General features: G+C 32.3%; 1 protein-coding gene across 1 annotated transcript; it reads right to left on the reverse strand.

The window, feature by feature from the left end:
* Positions 1–419: 419 nt before the first annotated feature.
* LOC106693825 (mucin-2-like) lies at positions 420–12,560 on the reverse strand. The gene is made up of 4 exons (XM_014443141.2): positions 12,552–12,560; positions 7,753–7,920; positions 7,557–7,655; positions 420–7,472 (listed from the first exon to the last, which is right to left on the reverse strand). Exons 1-4 carry the CDS (start codon positions 12,558–12,560, stop codon positions 420–422), a joined length of 7,329 nt encoding a protein of 2,442 aa, XP_014298627.2.
* Between the last annotated feature and the right edge of the window lie 5,557 nt (positions 12,561–18,117).

Genomic DNA, 18,117 nt, shown 5'->3' on the forward strand with positions numbered 1-18,117 from the left:
GAAGAAGAAGCGTGGATTAACACAGGAAACGCATCGGGTGGTCGCGGATCGCGAGATGGATAGACGATCGACTCTGATGTGGAGAAGCAAAACATTAAAAAGAATCGATGGATGATTCGATTGAACGTATTAACGATCTCATCAATTAAACTCGCGTCCCCCAGGATATATGTGTATTCTCTGTAGCCATTTGCGATGAGCTCTTGAATGATACAAAGAGCCAGCAGACTAAAATTTATACATTGTTGAATACTGTAATTACGTTATTAATTTTGTTCGTAAAAAAATAATGTTTAATGCATATTTGGTCAACGCTTTTTACTTCATTTATTTACATTTTACATTTATTATTGTTTCTTATAAATTAATGAGATTAATGGATAAGGAAATAAATGGAATCGATGAATAGGATGAAAAAATTAGAGAAGAATGGATACAACTGTAGGATGAAACGATGAATTGTTCGGTGGATTGTGTGCAGAATTTAGTGATAAGTTTTCTGGGGATGTTCCAGATGATGGAAGACAATCTGTTGATAGAGGATCTGTGGAAGCTCCAGAAAGAGCAGGATTCGGTATCATGCAAGGATTAGGTTTTGGAAGATTTTGAGATAAAGTAGGTTTTGAATTGGCTGGTTTGGGGAATAGAATCGTCTCAAGTGGATGGAGAGTAAGATGAATGCCAGAATGAACTGATAAGGGCTTTGATGATGTAGTTAAGGATGGAGTTATTCCAAGAGAATCTGGATTCGAAGCAGGTGGAGGAGCTCGTGAAGGGGTTGTTGCATTAGAAGTGTTTAGGGAATGATTAGAGGAAGAAAAGGATGGAGAGACATGTGGAATTGTAGAGGTTGAATTATTGGATGGATTTATAAGCAAAGGAGGCAACTGAGGAGGCGTCATTGTTGTTGTCGTTGTAAAAGTAGAAGTTATTGATTCATCAGTTGTCGAAAATCCATGAAAGGGTTCTATTGCTGATGGTGTTATCGTATTGGAGATAAGACGCACAGTATTATGTGTTGTTGAAAAAAAACTATCCGTATGAGTCGTCCCAGACAGATCAGTTGGAGATGCTGTTGTTGAAATTACGGGCTCAAAATCAGTAAAGGTTTTATTAGACAGCATTGGAGCGACTGTTCCAGGGTTAGTTAGTGTGGTGAATTCATTTACTGTAGCATTATTTGTATCATCGATCGTATTCACATCCATCGATGGCTCTGGTGGTGATATTTCAGTGACTGGCGAAGGATTCTCGGTATGAGTCATTCCAGATGCATCAACTGGAGTCAATGTAGTTGAGATTACGGGCTTAAATTCGGTATGAGTTTTATTAGATAGTATTGGAGCGACTGTGCCAGGCCCAGTTGTGGTGGTGAATTTATTTACTGTTGCATTATTGGTATCATTGATCGTATTTACATCTATCGATGGCTCTGTTGTTGATACTTCAGTGACTGGCGAAGGATTCTCGGTATGAGTAATTCCAGATGCATCAACTGGAGTCAATGTAGTTGAGATTACGGGCTTAAATTCGGTATGAGTTTTATTAGATAGTATTGAAACAACTGTGCCAGTGCCAGTTGTTGTGGTGGATTTATTTACTGTTGCATTATTGGTATCATTGATCGTATTTACATCTATCGATGGCTCTGTTGTTGATACTTCAGTGACTGGCGAAGGATTCTCGGTATGAGTAATTCCAGATGCATCAACTGGAGTCAATGTAGTTGAGATTACGGGCTTAAATTCGGTATGAGTTTTATTAGATAGTATTGGAGCGACTGTGCCAGGCCCAGTTGTGGTGGTGAATTTATTTACTGTTGCATTATTGGTATCATTGATCGTATTTACATCTATCGATGGCTCTGTTGTTGATACTTCAGTGACTGGCGAAGGATTCTCGGTATGAGTAATTCCAGATGCATCAACTGGAGTCAATGTAGTTGAGATTACGGGCTTAAATTCGGTATGAGTTTTATTAGATAGTATTGGAGCGACTGTGCCAGGCCCAGTTGTGGTGGTGAATTCATTTACTGTTGCATTATTGGTATCATTGATCGTATCTACATCTATCGATGGCTCTGTTGTTGATACTTCAGTGACTGGCGAAGGATTCTCGGTATGAGTCATTCCAGATGCATCAACTGGAGTCAATGTAGTTGAGATTACGGGCTTAAATTCGGTATGGGTTTTATTAGATAGTATTGGAGCGACTGTGCCAGGCCCAGTTGTGGTGGTGAATTTATTTACTGTTGCATTATTGGTATCATTGATCGTATTTACATCTATCGATGGCTCTGTTGTTGATACTTCAGTGACTGGCGAAGGATTCTCGGTATGAGTCGTTCCAGACGCATCAACTGGAGTCAATGTAGTTGAGATTACGGGCTTAAATTCGGTATGAGTTTTATTAGATAGTATTGGAGCGACTGTGCCAGGCCCAGTTGTGGTGGTGAATTTATTTACTGTTGCATTATTGGTATCATTGATCGTATTTACATCTATCGATGGCTCTGTTGTTGATACTTCAGTGACTGGCGAAGGATTCTCGGTATGAGTAATTCCAGATGCATCAACTGGAGTCAATGTAGTTGAGATTACGGGCTTAAATTCGGTATGAGTTTTATTAGATAGTATTGAAACAACTGTGCCAGTGCCAGTTGTTGTGGTGGATTTATTTACTGTTGCATTATTGGTATCATTGATCGTATTTACATCTATCGATGGCTCTGTTGTTGATACTTCAGTGACTGGCGAAGGATTCTCGGTATGAGTAATTCCAGATGCATCAACTGGAGTCAATGTAGTTGAGATTACGGGCTTAAATTCGGTATGAGTTTTATTAGATAGTATTGGAGCGACTGTGCCAGGCCCAGTTGTGGTGGTGAATTCATTTACTGTTGCATTATTGGTATCATTGATCGTATCTACATCTATCGATGGCTCTGTTGTTGATACTTCAGTGACTGGCGAAGGATTCTCGGTATGAGTCATTCCAGATGCATCAACTGGAGTCAATGTAGTTGAGATTACGGGCTTAAATTCGGTATGGGTTTTATTAGATAGTATTGGAGCGACTGTGCCAGGCCCAGTTGTGGTGGTGAATTCATTTACTGTTGCATTATTGGTATCATTGATCGTATCTACATCTATCGATGGCTCTGTTGTTGATACTTCAGTGACTGGCGAAGGATTCTCGGTATGAGTCATTCCAGATGCATCAACTGGAGTCAATGTAGTTGAGATTACGGGCTTAAATTCGGTATGGGTTTTATTAGATAGTATTGGAGCGACTGTGCCAGGCCCAGTTGTGGTGGTGAATTTATTTACTGTTGCATTATTGGTATCATTGATCGTATTTACATCTATCGATGGCTCTGTTGTTGATACTTCAGTGACTGGCGAAGGATTCTCGGTATGAGTCGTTCCAGACGCATCAACTGGAGTCAATGTAGTTGAGATTACGGGCTTAAATTCGGTATGGGTTTTATTAGATAGTATTGGAGCGACTGTGCCAGGCCCAGTTGTGGTGGTGAATTCATTTACTGTTGCATTATTGGTATCATTGATCGTATCTACATCTATCGATGGCTCTGTTGTTGATACTTCAGTGACTGGCGAAGGATTCTCGGTATGAGTCATTCCAGATGCATCAACTGGAGTCAATGTAGTTGAGATTACGGGCTTAAATTCGGTATGGGTTTTATTAGATAGTATTGGAGCGACTGTACCAGGCCCAGTTGTGGTGGTGAATTCATTTACTGTTGCATTATTGGTATTATTGATCGTATCTACATCTATCGATGGCTCTGTTGTTGATACTTCAGTGACCGGCGAAGGATTCTCGGTATGAGTCGTTCCAAACGCATCAACTGGAGTCAATGTAGTTGAGATTACGGGCTTAAATTCGGTATGAGTTTTATTAGATAGTATTGAAACAACTGTGCCAGTGCCAGTTGTTGTGGTGAATTTATGTACTGTTGCATTATTGGTATCATTGATCGTATTTACATCTATCGATGGCTCTGTTGTTGATACTTCAGTGACCGACGAAGGATTCTCGGTATGAGTCGTTCCAAACGCATCAACTGGAGTCAATGTAGTTGAGATTACGGGCTTAAATTCGGTATGAGTTTTATTAGATAGTATTGAAACAACTGTGCCAGTGCCAGTTGTTGTGGTGAATTTATGTACTGTTGCATTATTGGTATCATTGATCGTATCTACATCTATCGATGGCTCTGTTGTTGATACTTCAGTGACCGGCGAAGGATTCTCGGTATGAGTCGTTCCAAACGCATCAACTGGAGTCAATGTAGTTGAGATTACGGGCTTAAATTCGGTATGGGTTTTATTAGATAGTATTGGAGCGACTGTGCCAGGCCCAGTTGTGGTGGTGAATTCATTTACTGTTGCATTATTGGTATCATTGATCGTATCTACATCTATCGATGGCTCTGTTGTTGATACTTCAGTGACTGGCGAAGGATTCTCGGTATGAGTCATTCCAGATGCATCAACTGGAGTCAATGTAGTTGAGATTACGGGCTTAGATTCGGTATGAGTTTTATTAGATAGTATTGAAACAACTGTGCCAGTGCCAGTTGTTGTGGTGAATTTATGTACTGTTGCATTATTGGTATCATTGATCGTATCTACATCTATCGATGGCTCTGTTGTTGATACTTCAGTGACCGGCGAAGGATTCTCGGTATGAGTCGTTCCAAACGCATCAACTGGAGTCAATGTAGTTGAGATTACGGGCTTAAATTCGGTATGGGTTTTATTAGATAGTATTGGAGCGACTGTGCCAGGCCCAGTTGTGGTGGTGAATTCATTTACTGTTGCATTATTGGTATCATTGATCGTATCTACATCTATCGATGGCTCTGTTGTTGATACTTCAGTGACCGACGAAGGATTCTCGGTATGAGTCGTTCCAAACGCATCAACTGGAGTCAATGTAGTTGAGATTACGGGCTTAAATTCGGTATGAGTTTTATTAGATAGTATTGAAACAACTGTGCCAGTGCCAGTTGTTGTGGTGAATTTATGTACTGTTGCATTATTGGTATCATTGATCGTATCTACATCTATCGATGGCTCTGTTGTTGATACTTCAGTTACCGGCGAAGGATTCTCGGTATGAGTCGTTCCAAACGCATCAACTGGAGTCAATGTAGTTGAGATTACGGGCTTAAATTCGGTATGGGTTTTATTAGATAGTATTGGAGCGACTGTGCCAGGCCCAGTTGTGGTGGTGAATTCATTTACTGTTGCATTATTGGTATCATTGATCGTATCTACATCTATCGATGGCTCTGTTGTTGATACTTCAGTGACTGGCGAAGGATTCTCGGTATGAGTCATTCCAGATGCATCAACTGGAGTCAATGTAGTTGAGATTACGGGCTTAGATTCGGTATGAGTTTTATTAGATAGTATTGAAACAACTGTGCCAGTGCCAGTTGTTGTGGTGAATTTATGTACTGTTGCATTATTGGTATCATTGATCGTATCTACATCTATCGATGGCTCTGTTGTTGATACTTCAGTGACCGGCGAAGGATTCTCGGTATGAGTCGTTCCAAACGCATCAACTGGAGTCAATGTAGTTGAGATTACGGGCTTAAATTCGGTATGAGTTTTATTAGATAGTATTGAAACAACTGTGCCAGTGCCAGTTGTTGTGGTGAATTTATGTACTGTTGCATTATTGGTATCATTGATCGTATCTACATCTATCGATGGCTCTGTTGTTGATACTTCAGTGACCGGCGAAGGATTCTCGGTATGAGTCGTTCCAAACGCATCAACTGGAGTCAATGTAGTTGAGATTACGGGCTTAAATTCGGTATGAGTTTTATTAGATAGTATTGAAACAACTGTGCCAGTGCCAGTTGTTGTGGTGAATTTATGTACTGTTGCATTATTGGTATCATTGATCGTATCTACATCTATCGATGGCTCTGTTGTTGATACTTCAGTGACCGGCGAAGGATTCTCGGTATGAGTCGTTCCAAACGCATCAACTGGAGTCAATGTAGTTGAGATTACGGGCTTAAATTCGGTATGAGTTTTATTAGATAGTATTGAAACAACTGTGCCAGTGCCAGTTGTTGTGGTGAATTTATGTACTGTTGCATTATTGGTATCATTGATCGTATCTACATCTATCGATGGCTCTGTTGTTGATACTTCAGTGACCGGCGAAGGATTCTCGGTATGAGTCGTTCCAAACGCATCAACTGGAGTCAATGTAGTTGAGATTACGGGCTTAAATTCGGTATGAGTTTTATTAGATAGTATTGAAACAACTGTGCCAGTGCCAGTTGTTGTGGTGAATTTATGTACTGTTGCATTATTGGTATCATTGATCGTATCTACATCTATCGATGGCTCTGTTGTTGATACTTCAGTGACCGGCGAAGGATTCTCGGTATGAGTCGTTCCAAACGCATCAACTGGAGTCAATGTAGTTGAGATTACGGGCTTAAATTCGGTATGAGTGTTATTAGATAGTATTGAAACAACTGTGCCAGTACCAGTTGTTGTGGTGGATTTATGTACTGTTGCATTATTGGTATCATTGATCGTATCTACATCTATCGATGGCTCTGTTGTTGATACTTCAGTGACAGACGATGGACTTTCGGTATGAGTCGTTTCAAGCCTATAAGGTGTAGTCATTGTTGTTGTAATTATAGGCACAGTTGTTTGATTCGTTCTTAATATTTCAGCATCCATATCAAAATCATCTCTATTTAGATTTAACAGCACATTTATTGGAGACTCGGTTGTCAATAACGAAATAGTTGAAGTTGTATTTTCTGAATTCGTTGTCATCAAAATATCAGTAGAGGATACTGTTGTGGGCATTGGCGAAGTCGATGTAAAATTGTCTGTATCATTAGTCATCGAAATATTAGTAGAAGTTTCGGTCATCGGTACTAATGTTCCAACAGACCCAAGAGTTGAAGACATTGTCAGTAAAATTGAAGTAGTGGTTGTTATTATTTCAGTATTATTATCTACAGGAATTGAATCGGAATTTTCTGTTGTCGATGTAAATACAACTTCGTTCAGAAGTGTTGTTGTTTCCGTCGTTGAATCCGTACCTGGATTCTTCTCCATTTTAGTAAATGTAGAATCAGAAGCTATTGTATCGGTTACAGATTCCATCGATAAAGTTGTCTCCCCTGGAGATGTCGTCAAATCAGTCGTGAAATTCGTAGTCTTCGTTGCTCCAGTAGTTACTGTTGTTAATGTTGATTCAGTCGTAGTAATCATTGAAGACAATGTTGTTAAACTTGGTAGAATAGAATCTTTAGTCGAAACTATTGATGAATCTGTTTCAGTCTCCGAGGACGGTTTTACAAATGAAGTCTGCGAATCATGAGAAATTTTTTCCATTATCTCTTTAAATACTCTATTACAAATTACGATCTTGCTAAATACACTCAAGTTTTCTAACTGCAAATAAAATCATATTACCACTATTATTTCTTTAATATTTATCCAATTGTGGTTTTTATAAATTATTGAACATTTACTTACATTTCTTAGTTTAAAATAAACATTACATAGATAGATCTTAAATTCTTTACTTTTAACGAAATTAGTGGGTGACTCAGTAGATCCAGTTTGACTTGTTTGCTATAAATTAAAATTTTATACACTTATTGATTATTTTAGTCATCAAATAAATGATTCCTTAAATAATTAAAAACTTATTATTCAGCCAATAACTTACATTTTTCCGTTTCGATTCCTTTCTAATGCGAATTCTTTCTAATACCAACTTTATAGTTTGTGGAGATAATTGATTTTTAATTGGAACATCTTTTATCACATTCAATTGTCTTGGCAACGATAGATCATTATTTATTTCCCAGTTCTGTGAATTGTCGTCCTCTAAAACCTGCAGATAAAATCACATATATTTCTGCTTAAACTACAGTTTATAATTTGAATAATTTAATTTTCGAGTGTTTTTTTTCGTTCTTTTGAGAGTTCTGACAGCTTTTTCTCAATACCCATTTTACTTTTAAATTTTAATACATGATTTTACCTCAAAATTTTTTGAAATCATTTTTGTTTATCAAAACTTTCTTACGAAGAATTATAAAATATATATATATGAATAATATAACTGAAAAATTAAGTCGAAAAATGTCAATGAAAAAAATTTTCTTTGTCAAATTTTCTAATGTTAAATTTATCACTGTTATCCTTTATCATTCTTCAAGGCTTGTATACTTTTCAAAATATATTCATTGTAAAAAAAAATGTTTACCTGACAATTTATCCCAGCGAGTAAAATAAATATAAGTATTCTTAATAACATTTTCATAAATTATTTCACACATGTAACGACAACTAGTTTACTATAATTCACTGCCTCAGAAAATACAGTACTGCCTTCGAAAAGGAAATTTCTTGCCCTTATATAACTTCGTTATCTTTACTACGAAATTCGGAGAAACGATTTCTTATGAAAATTTTTTTTATCATTTTCCTTGGCATTGTGAGTTATACAATAACTGAATAAAACTTAATATCAAGAAAAAAGTTTATTGTTTAATAAACAATATTTACTTATTGATATTGCCAAGTGGAACCTCAACTATCACTAGATAAATATATAAAATTTATCTGAAAACAGAACGGGTTATTTTTTATTGCTCATGTACAATTTTATTTTTAGATAACAATATTTTTTTTTTTCGTGTGGATTCAATTTACAATGTTCTATGTAATGTCATTTAAAATAAAAATATTTTTACTAATATATATGAATGAGATAAAACTCTATTAGCAGGAAACTAAAAATGTCTGTGAATGTTTTAAACGAACAAACTAATTGACATTACGCAGATGGAGATGGATAAAGTTGAGGTGTTGGTGGTATCAATTTTAGTTGCGCGTATACTAGGATAAATAAACTATGTTTTCGAGCATTCCCACACGTGGACTCAGATGTTAAAAAAAAAGAAGAAAAATTAGACAGTGTAGAGACAATATTTTTTTATTTTCAATATACATCTATTTTGTAGATCATAAATATTTTTGAATTAGTCATAATATTTATTCTTCAAAAAATAGTGAAATCCTCAATTTTTTCATCAATACTTATTAATATCACTATCTTGGAATTCAAAAAAATTTTGGGAAAAACTTCATAGGGAAATTAATATATATATGTGATAAGTCTATAGATATCAATATATTTTTTTTCTTCAGAAACCATATCCTCTTTATTTATTTTCTTCCACTATTTTTAAAAAACAAATATTTTTATCATTTATGTTTTAAAAAATCCATTAATAAAATTCATAACTCATAACAAAAAAAAACATCATTTTTTTAGATATATATGTACAGCACTTATAATCGAAACTATTAAGTGAGATTTTTGTTAGATAATTTTCTTAACTTTGAGAGTTCAACGACTTTGCTTTTGTTATCAGACATAAAGCTTATCGAAGGTTCAAGTTATTCGGTTGCATATTGTATCAGCTGCACTAAAAGATAAAAAATATGACTATTATTAATTTTTTAAAATTTCAACACTTTTTTCTTTGAGTTGGGAAGTTACTACACGTTAGTTATATAGTATATATAGATATACATATACATATAGTGTATAGTGAATCTCACACCCTCCGGTGATTCCGGTCTGTGCCAACATCCGGAAATCCGTGAATCCCCATAGAGAATCCACCAAGCATGGAACATAAGCGTAGGGTTACCACGATATTTTTTTGTATATATATATATATATATCTTACTCATACTTTACACACCCGATTATGATGAGTATAAAAAATCCCGAGGGTCTGAATTATTATATTGATAGAAAAGTGAGTGTGATAAAGATCAAAACAGTTAAAATGACTATAAAAGAAAAGAGATATTAAATATAAGTATATAATGTATGAGAGCAAAAGACATTAGGCGATGAATTCTAGACGCACGATTATGATTTAGTTCCAAGGGAACATTCGGGGGACGAAATCTTTGTCCTCTCACGCGGTGATTGCTTGCATTATTTATGATAATGTCTTTTTTGTGAATTCGACACCACAGGATTAAAATTAAAAAAATATTTTATTTACGAATTTTAATTAATTTTTTTTTTAAATTTTAAATTTTGTTGAAATAACTATTATTTAGTTAAAATGACAAAATTAAAAGCTAGAGATTTCATTGAGATAGAGAGAGTATTAGTTAAAGTCCACGTGCGTATCACAGGTTATATGGGGCATAGAGAAATATAGGGGATGAACGTGTCACGAGCAGCCCCACGAGCCTAGTTATGAGCTCGGTTGAGGGTGGTTTAGCAATCATTTCCTCTTTATTTCCTATCTCTGTCTCTTTCACTCTCTCTTGTTTTTCAGTCAGTATATAGATATAAACTTGACAAAGTATCAAATCGCCTTGTTGACCCGAGAGTATCATAATCGACTTCTCCCGCCTTTAGTTAATCGACCGAGGAATATATACAACTATAAGACTTTATTGAAATATTATTGGAAGCTACAAAAAATAATTATTTATCATAAAGAATTTAGTAACATATAAAAAATATGTTAAGCAATTAATTACGTACGTACGACAAATCGGTAATTAAAAGATAGAAGATGATAAGCAAATGTTTTTTGAAAATAATATAATTTTTTGTACTTTTGATGACCTCTATGTTGGTCGCCGAAAAATAATAGACACAAATTTCTTTGCGTAAAAATATTAGATGCGAAATTTACGCCGAATATAATTAAAATAATTTTCCTTGAAATTACCTGTAGCATTGAAATAAATTTTTTTTTTTTCGATGTTAATGTCGATGGACACATTAATATTATGCACAGAATGCACAGGATAAAAAAAAATTAGCTAGCAAAAAAAAAGCCATTCGACCCCCATCACGACCCTGAAACGACTTTACGGGAATTATACAGCGAGAAATTGGGGAGATATGTAGCCGCTAAATGCGATGTGGTCATCCGTCACTCGAGTGAGATCTTTGCAGGTGTTTCACCTACACACATTTTTATTCTGCCTTCACATCATTTCTCTACACCTTAATTTCTATAAGTGTGTTGCGAATCCATTAAATATGTGTATCAATAAAGCACCGCCCGCAACATGAAAAAGTCCGCGGAAAAATAATACTTTTTTGAATGATTGTGTGGCTCAAAAAGATATTAATAAAAATAATAAAGATAAAATATATAATGAAATTGAGCAAAAAAAAAAAACCTTGGAATGCATTGTAAAAAAAAACTCATTAAAAGCTCGCAAAGAGGACTACATAAGAATCCCAATGATCCTGATCCTAGTAGACAGGCTGGAGCCGCTTTCACAGAACCTATTCTCAGAAGTGGATCGTTCATTTCAGGCTACGCCTACCTGGACAGGTGCTCTTGCTATTGTAAATGTATATACATGAGATTTTAAAAAAACTCGACAATGTCAAAAATTCATTTGAATTATTGAACTTTTTTTCTTTCGAAAATTTTTACTTACTTTATTACCATTATATTCTTTCGATACCCGAAAATATTATTGTGTTCTTAATGACTTTTTTTTGTTCACCAAATTCCCACGAAATGAAAAATCGAATTTCGGAGTAAAAATATAATAAATCAATTCTCTTATAATTTCAAATCAAAACAAATTTGAAAAAGAAATCAGTATTAATTTATTAATTATTTAAAAAATTGACATTTTATAATTATGCATAAGTAATTTTGGATTATATAAAATTTTGGAAAAATGTTAATGCCATTAATGCTTAAGATGTATAGTTGTGAAAAAATTAGGAATTATTTATGAAGCAGTCTTAATATTTTTTTCTGAGTTCTCACGCCTGATAATTACCGGAAAATTTTTTAGCAGCTCTGGCCACCAGTCATGAGAAAATAAATCTTTTTGTTTTAATTGATTTTTAAACTACACAAATTATCGATATTCTTTTTCAATTATGTTTTTTTATTCTCACGCTCAGTAGCAGATCACTTTTTACCTTAATTATCTTAGGAAAATTATAAAAAATTAATACTTGCAATAATTGATTTTCTTCGTAAATTCTCACGTTCGACCTTATGAAAAAAAAAAAAAATTTTTTTTACTTTAATTTTTATTTTTAAAGCAACTATACTTTTGATTTTTTTGAAAAACGGCAAATTATAAAAAAATAAATATTTTGAAAAATTGCACTTATAGTTTTTTTAATTTTCTACGTGTGCATATTTGTAGTTTTTTTTTGTAATTGATTTGTTGAAATAAAACATTCGTGAATCGTCTGTTAAGTTCAAGATTATACTATGCTATATAGTATTTAAAAATTTTTGTTAAGTCGAGTAGCTTGTGAAACAATAGAATTTTTTTAATGATAAAAAAAGTCAATTAATATATAAAGAAGAAAAAAAGATTGTTAAATATATATATATAGTATAATAGAGCAATGAAACATATAACGATGGACCGTAACGGAAATGATAAACGACCACGGACTTCATAACGTAAACGACCGAATGATACACTCACCGATTTCATTGTCCTGCTAAAGTTTTCCACGCAGTTTTTTCCATTGTCATTGTATCTGTATTATTGTTATTATATATGTAGATATATGTATATGTGAATTTCAAGTGTAGGCGTAGGCGAAATAAGCCGGAGAGAATGTGTATATAAGGCGTGTGTTATATATAACTTTTCATAGTGACATTTCAAATCGAGAGTAAGGTAAAGTGCCTTTTCGCACCTTGTACCGGGGTATTATTCCTGGGGCGTGGATGAGTAGCGTTTAAAATAAAAATCATTTGAGTAGGTTAAGGTCTCTGCATCAAAAGCCAACACACATTTTATTGTATTTCTCATATACTCTCTTTCTCTCTCTTTATTCATCTTGAGTTGCGTGATGTTGTGTGATATTCTTCTTTAATACCAAAACGAATCAAAAAGGCATTCGTAGAACTTTTCCTAAAAATATGACAATGCATTAACTTTTTTTCGATTTTTTACACAATAAATACTTTAATTAATTTTTTATTTCAATTTTAAAATTTTTTTCTTTTCAAATAAAAAACTTATTGAAAAGCAATATTGGAAATCCATTTATCTTTTTTTTTTCAATGAATAAAATTTTTCGTTATTTTTTAAAAATTACCTAAATAAAAATATTTGAACATTTTTCCAATTCCACTAACATCAATACATTTTATTTAAAAAAATATTTATCGACACTTCTTCCCCATGCATACATTAAAAAAAAATATATACTGCGAATTAGATTTAGTCCTCTAACTAAAATTTTAATTTAAAATTTATGTCGATGAATTTGTACCTAGTTTAAAAACTCGTCATTAGATGGCTGACGTAACAAGTCTTCTCATTTACAGAATTACTCAATAATTTGAATATACTTGAATTGAAATATTTTTTAATCAAAATAAGCAATACCACTGGAATTGGAAATTCTCTTTGAATTTCTGATTTCGATACATGTCAAAAATTTTTATTTAAATTTTTCTAGTTTTGTGACCAAAGAATATTTTTTCAAAAATTTGCAATCAATCAAACCTTGAAATTAACCCTAAACAGAGCATATACACTCCATTTTAAGTATAAAAATCGAAGGGTCACAACATAAAATAATTATTTTCTTTAACTAAATTTGAGCATCACAAAAAAATAACGTACGTCATAAAATACATTAAGCAATAATTGATGTTACGAATTGTCTGAGTAACAATATTAAATATAACAACATCTGAATCACTTGATATAATGTCCGTTGTATTGTTGTTTTACCTATATATACATATATAGATTATTTAGCCCGTTGGTGCGTGTCCCACGAGTGTATCGATTGCTCCGCCCCCTGCTGCGTAGTCATGACGACACACCCTGTCCTATCTAACCCCTAGTCTAACCTCCAACTTCGATGTGTCCTTCGTCCTTTTTGCTCATCCTTATATATCTTCCTCTCTTAGTATACACGGTATACACTCTAGTCTATATACTTCATGTACTTTCCACTACCCGACTCTCGCTCTACACTAGTTCATCACGTCAACCAACAGCAACAGTAAAGGTACTGTTGGTTGTATAAAAAAATATACACAACGCGAAAGAAGACATTCACTCTTATGTCATCTCATCACAAGTTCTACACAGAACTGCAATATTACATCTCAAACATAACTTTTCTACTGAGATAAATTTAAAAAATTTTAAGTTTTTTTTTTTTAATTGTATAAAACATCATTAATTTTATATATACATTTTTTTCATATTTTAAACCAATAGTATTACAGTGTAACAAAATGGGGTAAGTCCAGGTGGTGTAGGTGTTAAAATTTTCGGTGTTAAATTTCAACACCGTAAGCAGTATGATAAAGTAACACCGTCGAAGGTGTAAATATCCTTTACCGGTGTTAAAAAAATTTTCCAGTGTTAAAATATTTTTCGGTATTGAAAATATATTACTTTGTATATTTTGGCTTACTCGATCACTACAGTTAGACAGTATTTTAATTAATTAGTTAAATTATTGGTGATTGAAATGCCGGGCGTAAAATTATGTAATTTTTTAATAAATTACGGATACCATAAATAATTATTTGAATAAATATGTAGCAAAAGTGAAATTTTCTCATGATAATATTCATTACATATATTTTTATACTTATAATACATTTTTTTACACCGATTTAACACCGCCAAATTACACCACCTACACCGGTGTTATTTGATTTTAACACCGTTATTTTTACAGTGTAATAATAATAATAATACTAGAAATAATAATAATAATAATAATAATAATAATAATAATAATAATAATAATAATAATAATAATAACTATAGCAACAACAACGAAAACCGATTGGATGATGAGTAAAGGTGAATTAGGAAAGAAAAAATCATCCATCACTATTCGAAGATCATATATGTATATATATATATATACAAAACGATTTGATTTTGATGGACGGATGATGTTTTAGACTTTTAAGCATTCTATAGGTTTCACATCATAGAATTGATGAACGTCTTTGACTAATTTATTATATACCAAAAATAAACGCATGAGATTTATTGTAATGATCCGATATACCTTAAGAAAAGCTTTGTTCTTTATATATAAAATAAAGAATATATATCATAAACATAGATACACAATTTGTCCGTTATAAATGTATCTTAAAAATTCCTAAATCAAATTTACGGCCGAGCATTTTAAAATAAATTATAGAATATAAATATGTGTGCTGTATATATATGTGCGTATACTTATAAGTATTTCATTATAATATTAAATTAATATATATTATATTTTCAAATAAACAATTAGATAGTATCTATAAAATTAATATCTTGTTTTATCATGTGTATTCACTTATTCAAGTTTTAAAAAATTACGTTAATTTTATCTGTCGTATCAGGAATCCGTATCTTCATTTTTTCATATTAAGATTAATATTAATATTTTTTACTTTTTTATTCACTGTCTCTGGTAGTGGCTTTGTAATGTTGTAATGTACACTATTATCACACTGGCTTTTAAATGTCTATCTAAAAATACAACACAATTTATGCTGTATGCACTGTAGTTGTTTCATTGTTGTACGGTATCATATATGTACATACACATTTGTGGACAGGTTACTTAATATATGACGTTTCGCACAATCAGTGACTGAAAAATTTTTTAATTACAAAAGTTTTTGCATTTTTTTTCTACTAGAAATAAATAATAATATACAAAGTTATTATTAAGGCCAGGATGTTTTCTTAATTAAAAAATTGACAATTAATAATTAATGATGTCAAATTTTTGATATTACGGCAAAAATCGGTCGTATAGAAAAATTTTTTAAGTAAAAGTTGTTCAAAATTTAATTTTCTAAAAACAATGTCTCATATAATTTTTCCTTAGGATTAATAAGGAAGCCGTAATTTCAAAATTAAGATTTTCATAATTAACAAAAATTTGAATCATTCATTATGAATCTCAATTTTGGAATTACGGTGAAAATATCAGTCGTATAAGAAAATTATAAGAGACATTTTTTTTACAAAATTAAATTTTGAACAACTTTTACTTCAAAAATTTTTTTATAAGACCAATGCTTTCACCGTAATTTCAAAATTAAGATTTTCATAATTAACAAAAATTTGAATCATTCATTATGACTCTTAATTTTGGAATTACGATGAAAATATTGGTCGTATCAAAAAATCATAGGAGACATTTTTTTCCGAAAATTAAATTTCCTACAACTTTTGTATAAAAACTTTTTCTATAAAACCAATATTTTCTCCGGAATATCAAACATTTGAACGATTCTTTTCAAAATTAGGCAAAATCTTGTCCCTATATATATATTAACATATGCACAGAAAAGTTTTACTTGCCCTAAGAAATTTTTTGCATTATAAATTGGATAAAAAACAAATTTGAGGCGAGAAAAAAAATCCAAATTTGTGTAGAAAAATTATTTACTTGTAAAATTTAAAAAAATATGATTATTTATAAAAAAAGTTAATTATAATGAAATATTAGGAAATTAATGCCGTTAATATTTAATTGTATATATTAGGATGTATATATGTATGTAAATATATACGTGAGTGACAAGTTTATGAAAAAGACTGATGAAAGTGAGGGCGTGCTCCGGAACATCTGGTGGTGATGTGTCCCTTGATGTCGATCAATTACATTGTCCTGTTTTCACCGCAGATACAATATATAACTAAATATCTACTGTATCTTATGCATTATAATTGGTTCGAAACATTATTATAAATAAGATAAATATCTCCAGAGTCTGAGGTTAAATGAGCACTTAAAATAATATGTAATTAAGTTTTTTTTATAAGTATGTATAAATGGTATACTATTATTTTATATGTACATATTTATTTGCTTTAGCTACTGATTTATTTGATTAAGTAGTTAAAAAAATTACATGTCGGTTGAGTTGTAAAATAATATATTAATGGTTTTTAAAAAATATTTTCATTAATTAGTAGCCATGTAAGCAGATATAGGAAACCGGGGCAGAATAGACCCCCTCAAAAATTTACTGAAAAAATTCCTTTTTTGTCATCGTCATATTTTTATGTTTCATATATTTACCAAATTCCAAAGCGATACGAGTTACCTGGGGCATGATAGACCCCCAAAAAATTTTGAAAAAAAAAATCACTTTGTAATCTCGATGCTCAAAAGCCGCAACAAACAATGAGCGGCTTAGGAGTCCGTCGTACCCCGGTCTCTGGTAAGTTATCAAATATTTAAATATTTTATTTTAATTTATATTTTATTAACTGTTAATTTCTTTTGTAGTTACTATAAATAAAAAAATAAACTAGGCGTGAAAAGAGAAGTACTGAGGTAAAAGTATTCAGAGAAATGAAGAATACAATGAATAAAGAAATGCTCATAATCTGGAAAAGCCGAGCTGACGTTCGAGATTGAACAATAATAAAGCAACAGCAAAAGCAAAGAAAGTATATACGTATATAAGATCATAGTTTTCTTGCACGTCGGCAAAGGTCTTTTATTCGCTTACTTTCTTATATTTTTTCCTGAAAGTATATATCTTAGTGAGTGTGTGTTTTCGTAAAAAATGTTGAAAAATTTAGTAAGAAATGCTAGACCAGTAGATTCAAGAATCTAGAATCTAGAAAATATATATATGTAGTGAAAAAAAACTTAAACGATGTAGTGGAGTCAAGCCAAAGCACTCGAGCGCACAATGCGGGTACAAAGGACCAACAATAGAAAACGATACACAGCTGGCTTGTAAAACACAGAGATCCTGTGAAGATACAGATAACTGAAGGCTACCGCCGTTTTATATGTTTTTTATTTTATTTATTATTTTTTCTACGTGTCCACGGGTGTGGTCCAGCTAATGTTTACCAGGAAAAGTTTACGAAAATTTATTTAGGCATTAAGGAGAAATTTATTTTTGAAAACTCTTAATTTTGTCAAAACCAAAAGGTGTCTAATTAAAGTAAAAAAAATTTTTTCAAATAAATAGTAGTAAAGAATTTGAGTTATTTTTTGTGAAATCTTCTTAAGATGAATGGTGTCGTT

The sequence above is a fragment of the Microplitis demolitor genome, chromosome 5 (genome assembly GCF_026212275.2).
Source record: "Microplitis demolitor isolate Queensland-Clemson2020A chromosome 5, iyMicDemo2.1a, whole genome shotgun sequence".
Classification (NCBI taxonomy): Eukaryota; Metazoa; Arthropoda; class Insecta; order Hymenoptera; family Braconidae; genus Microplitis; species Microplitis demolitor.

Excerpts from the sequence above, each read along its gene's own strand:
- LOC106693825 (XM_014443141.2), bottom strand. Across the intron at positions 7,656-7,752 it reads AGGAATCGAAACGGAAAAAT|CAAACAAGTCAAACTGGATC; the intron begins GTAAGTTATTGG and ends TTTAATTTATAG. Across the intron at positions 7,473-7,556 it reads TTTATTTTAAACTAAGAAAT|TTAGAAAACTTGAGTGTATT; the intron begins GTAAGTAAATGT and ends TTTTATTTGCAG.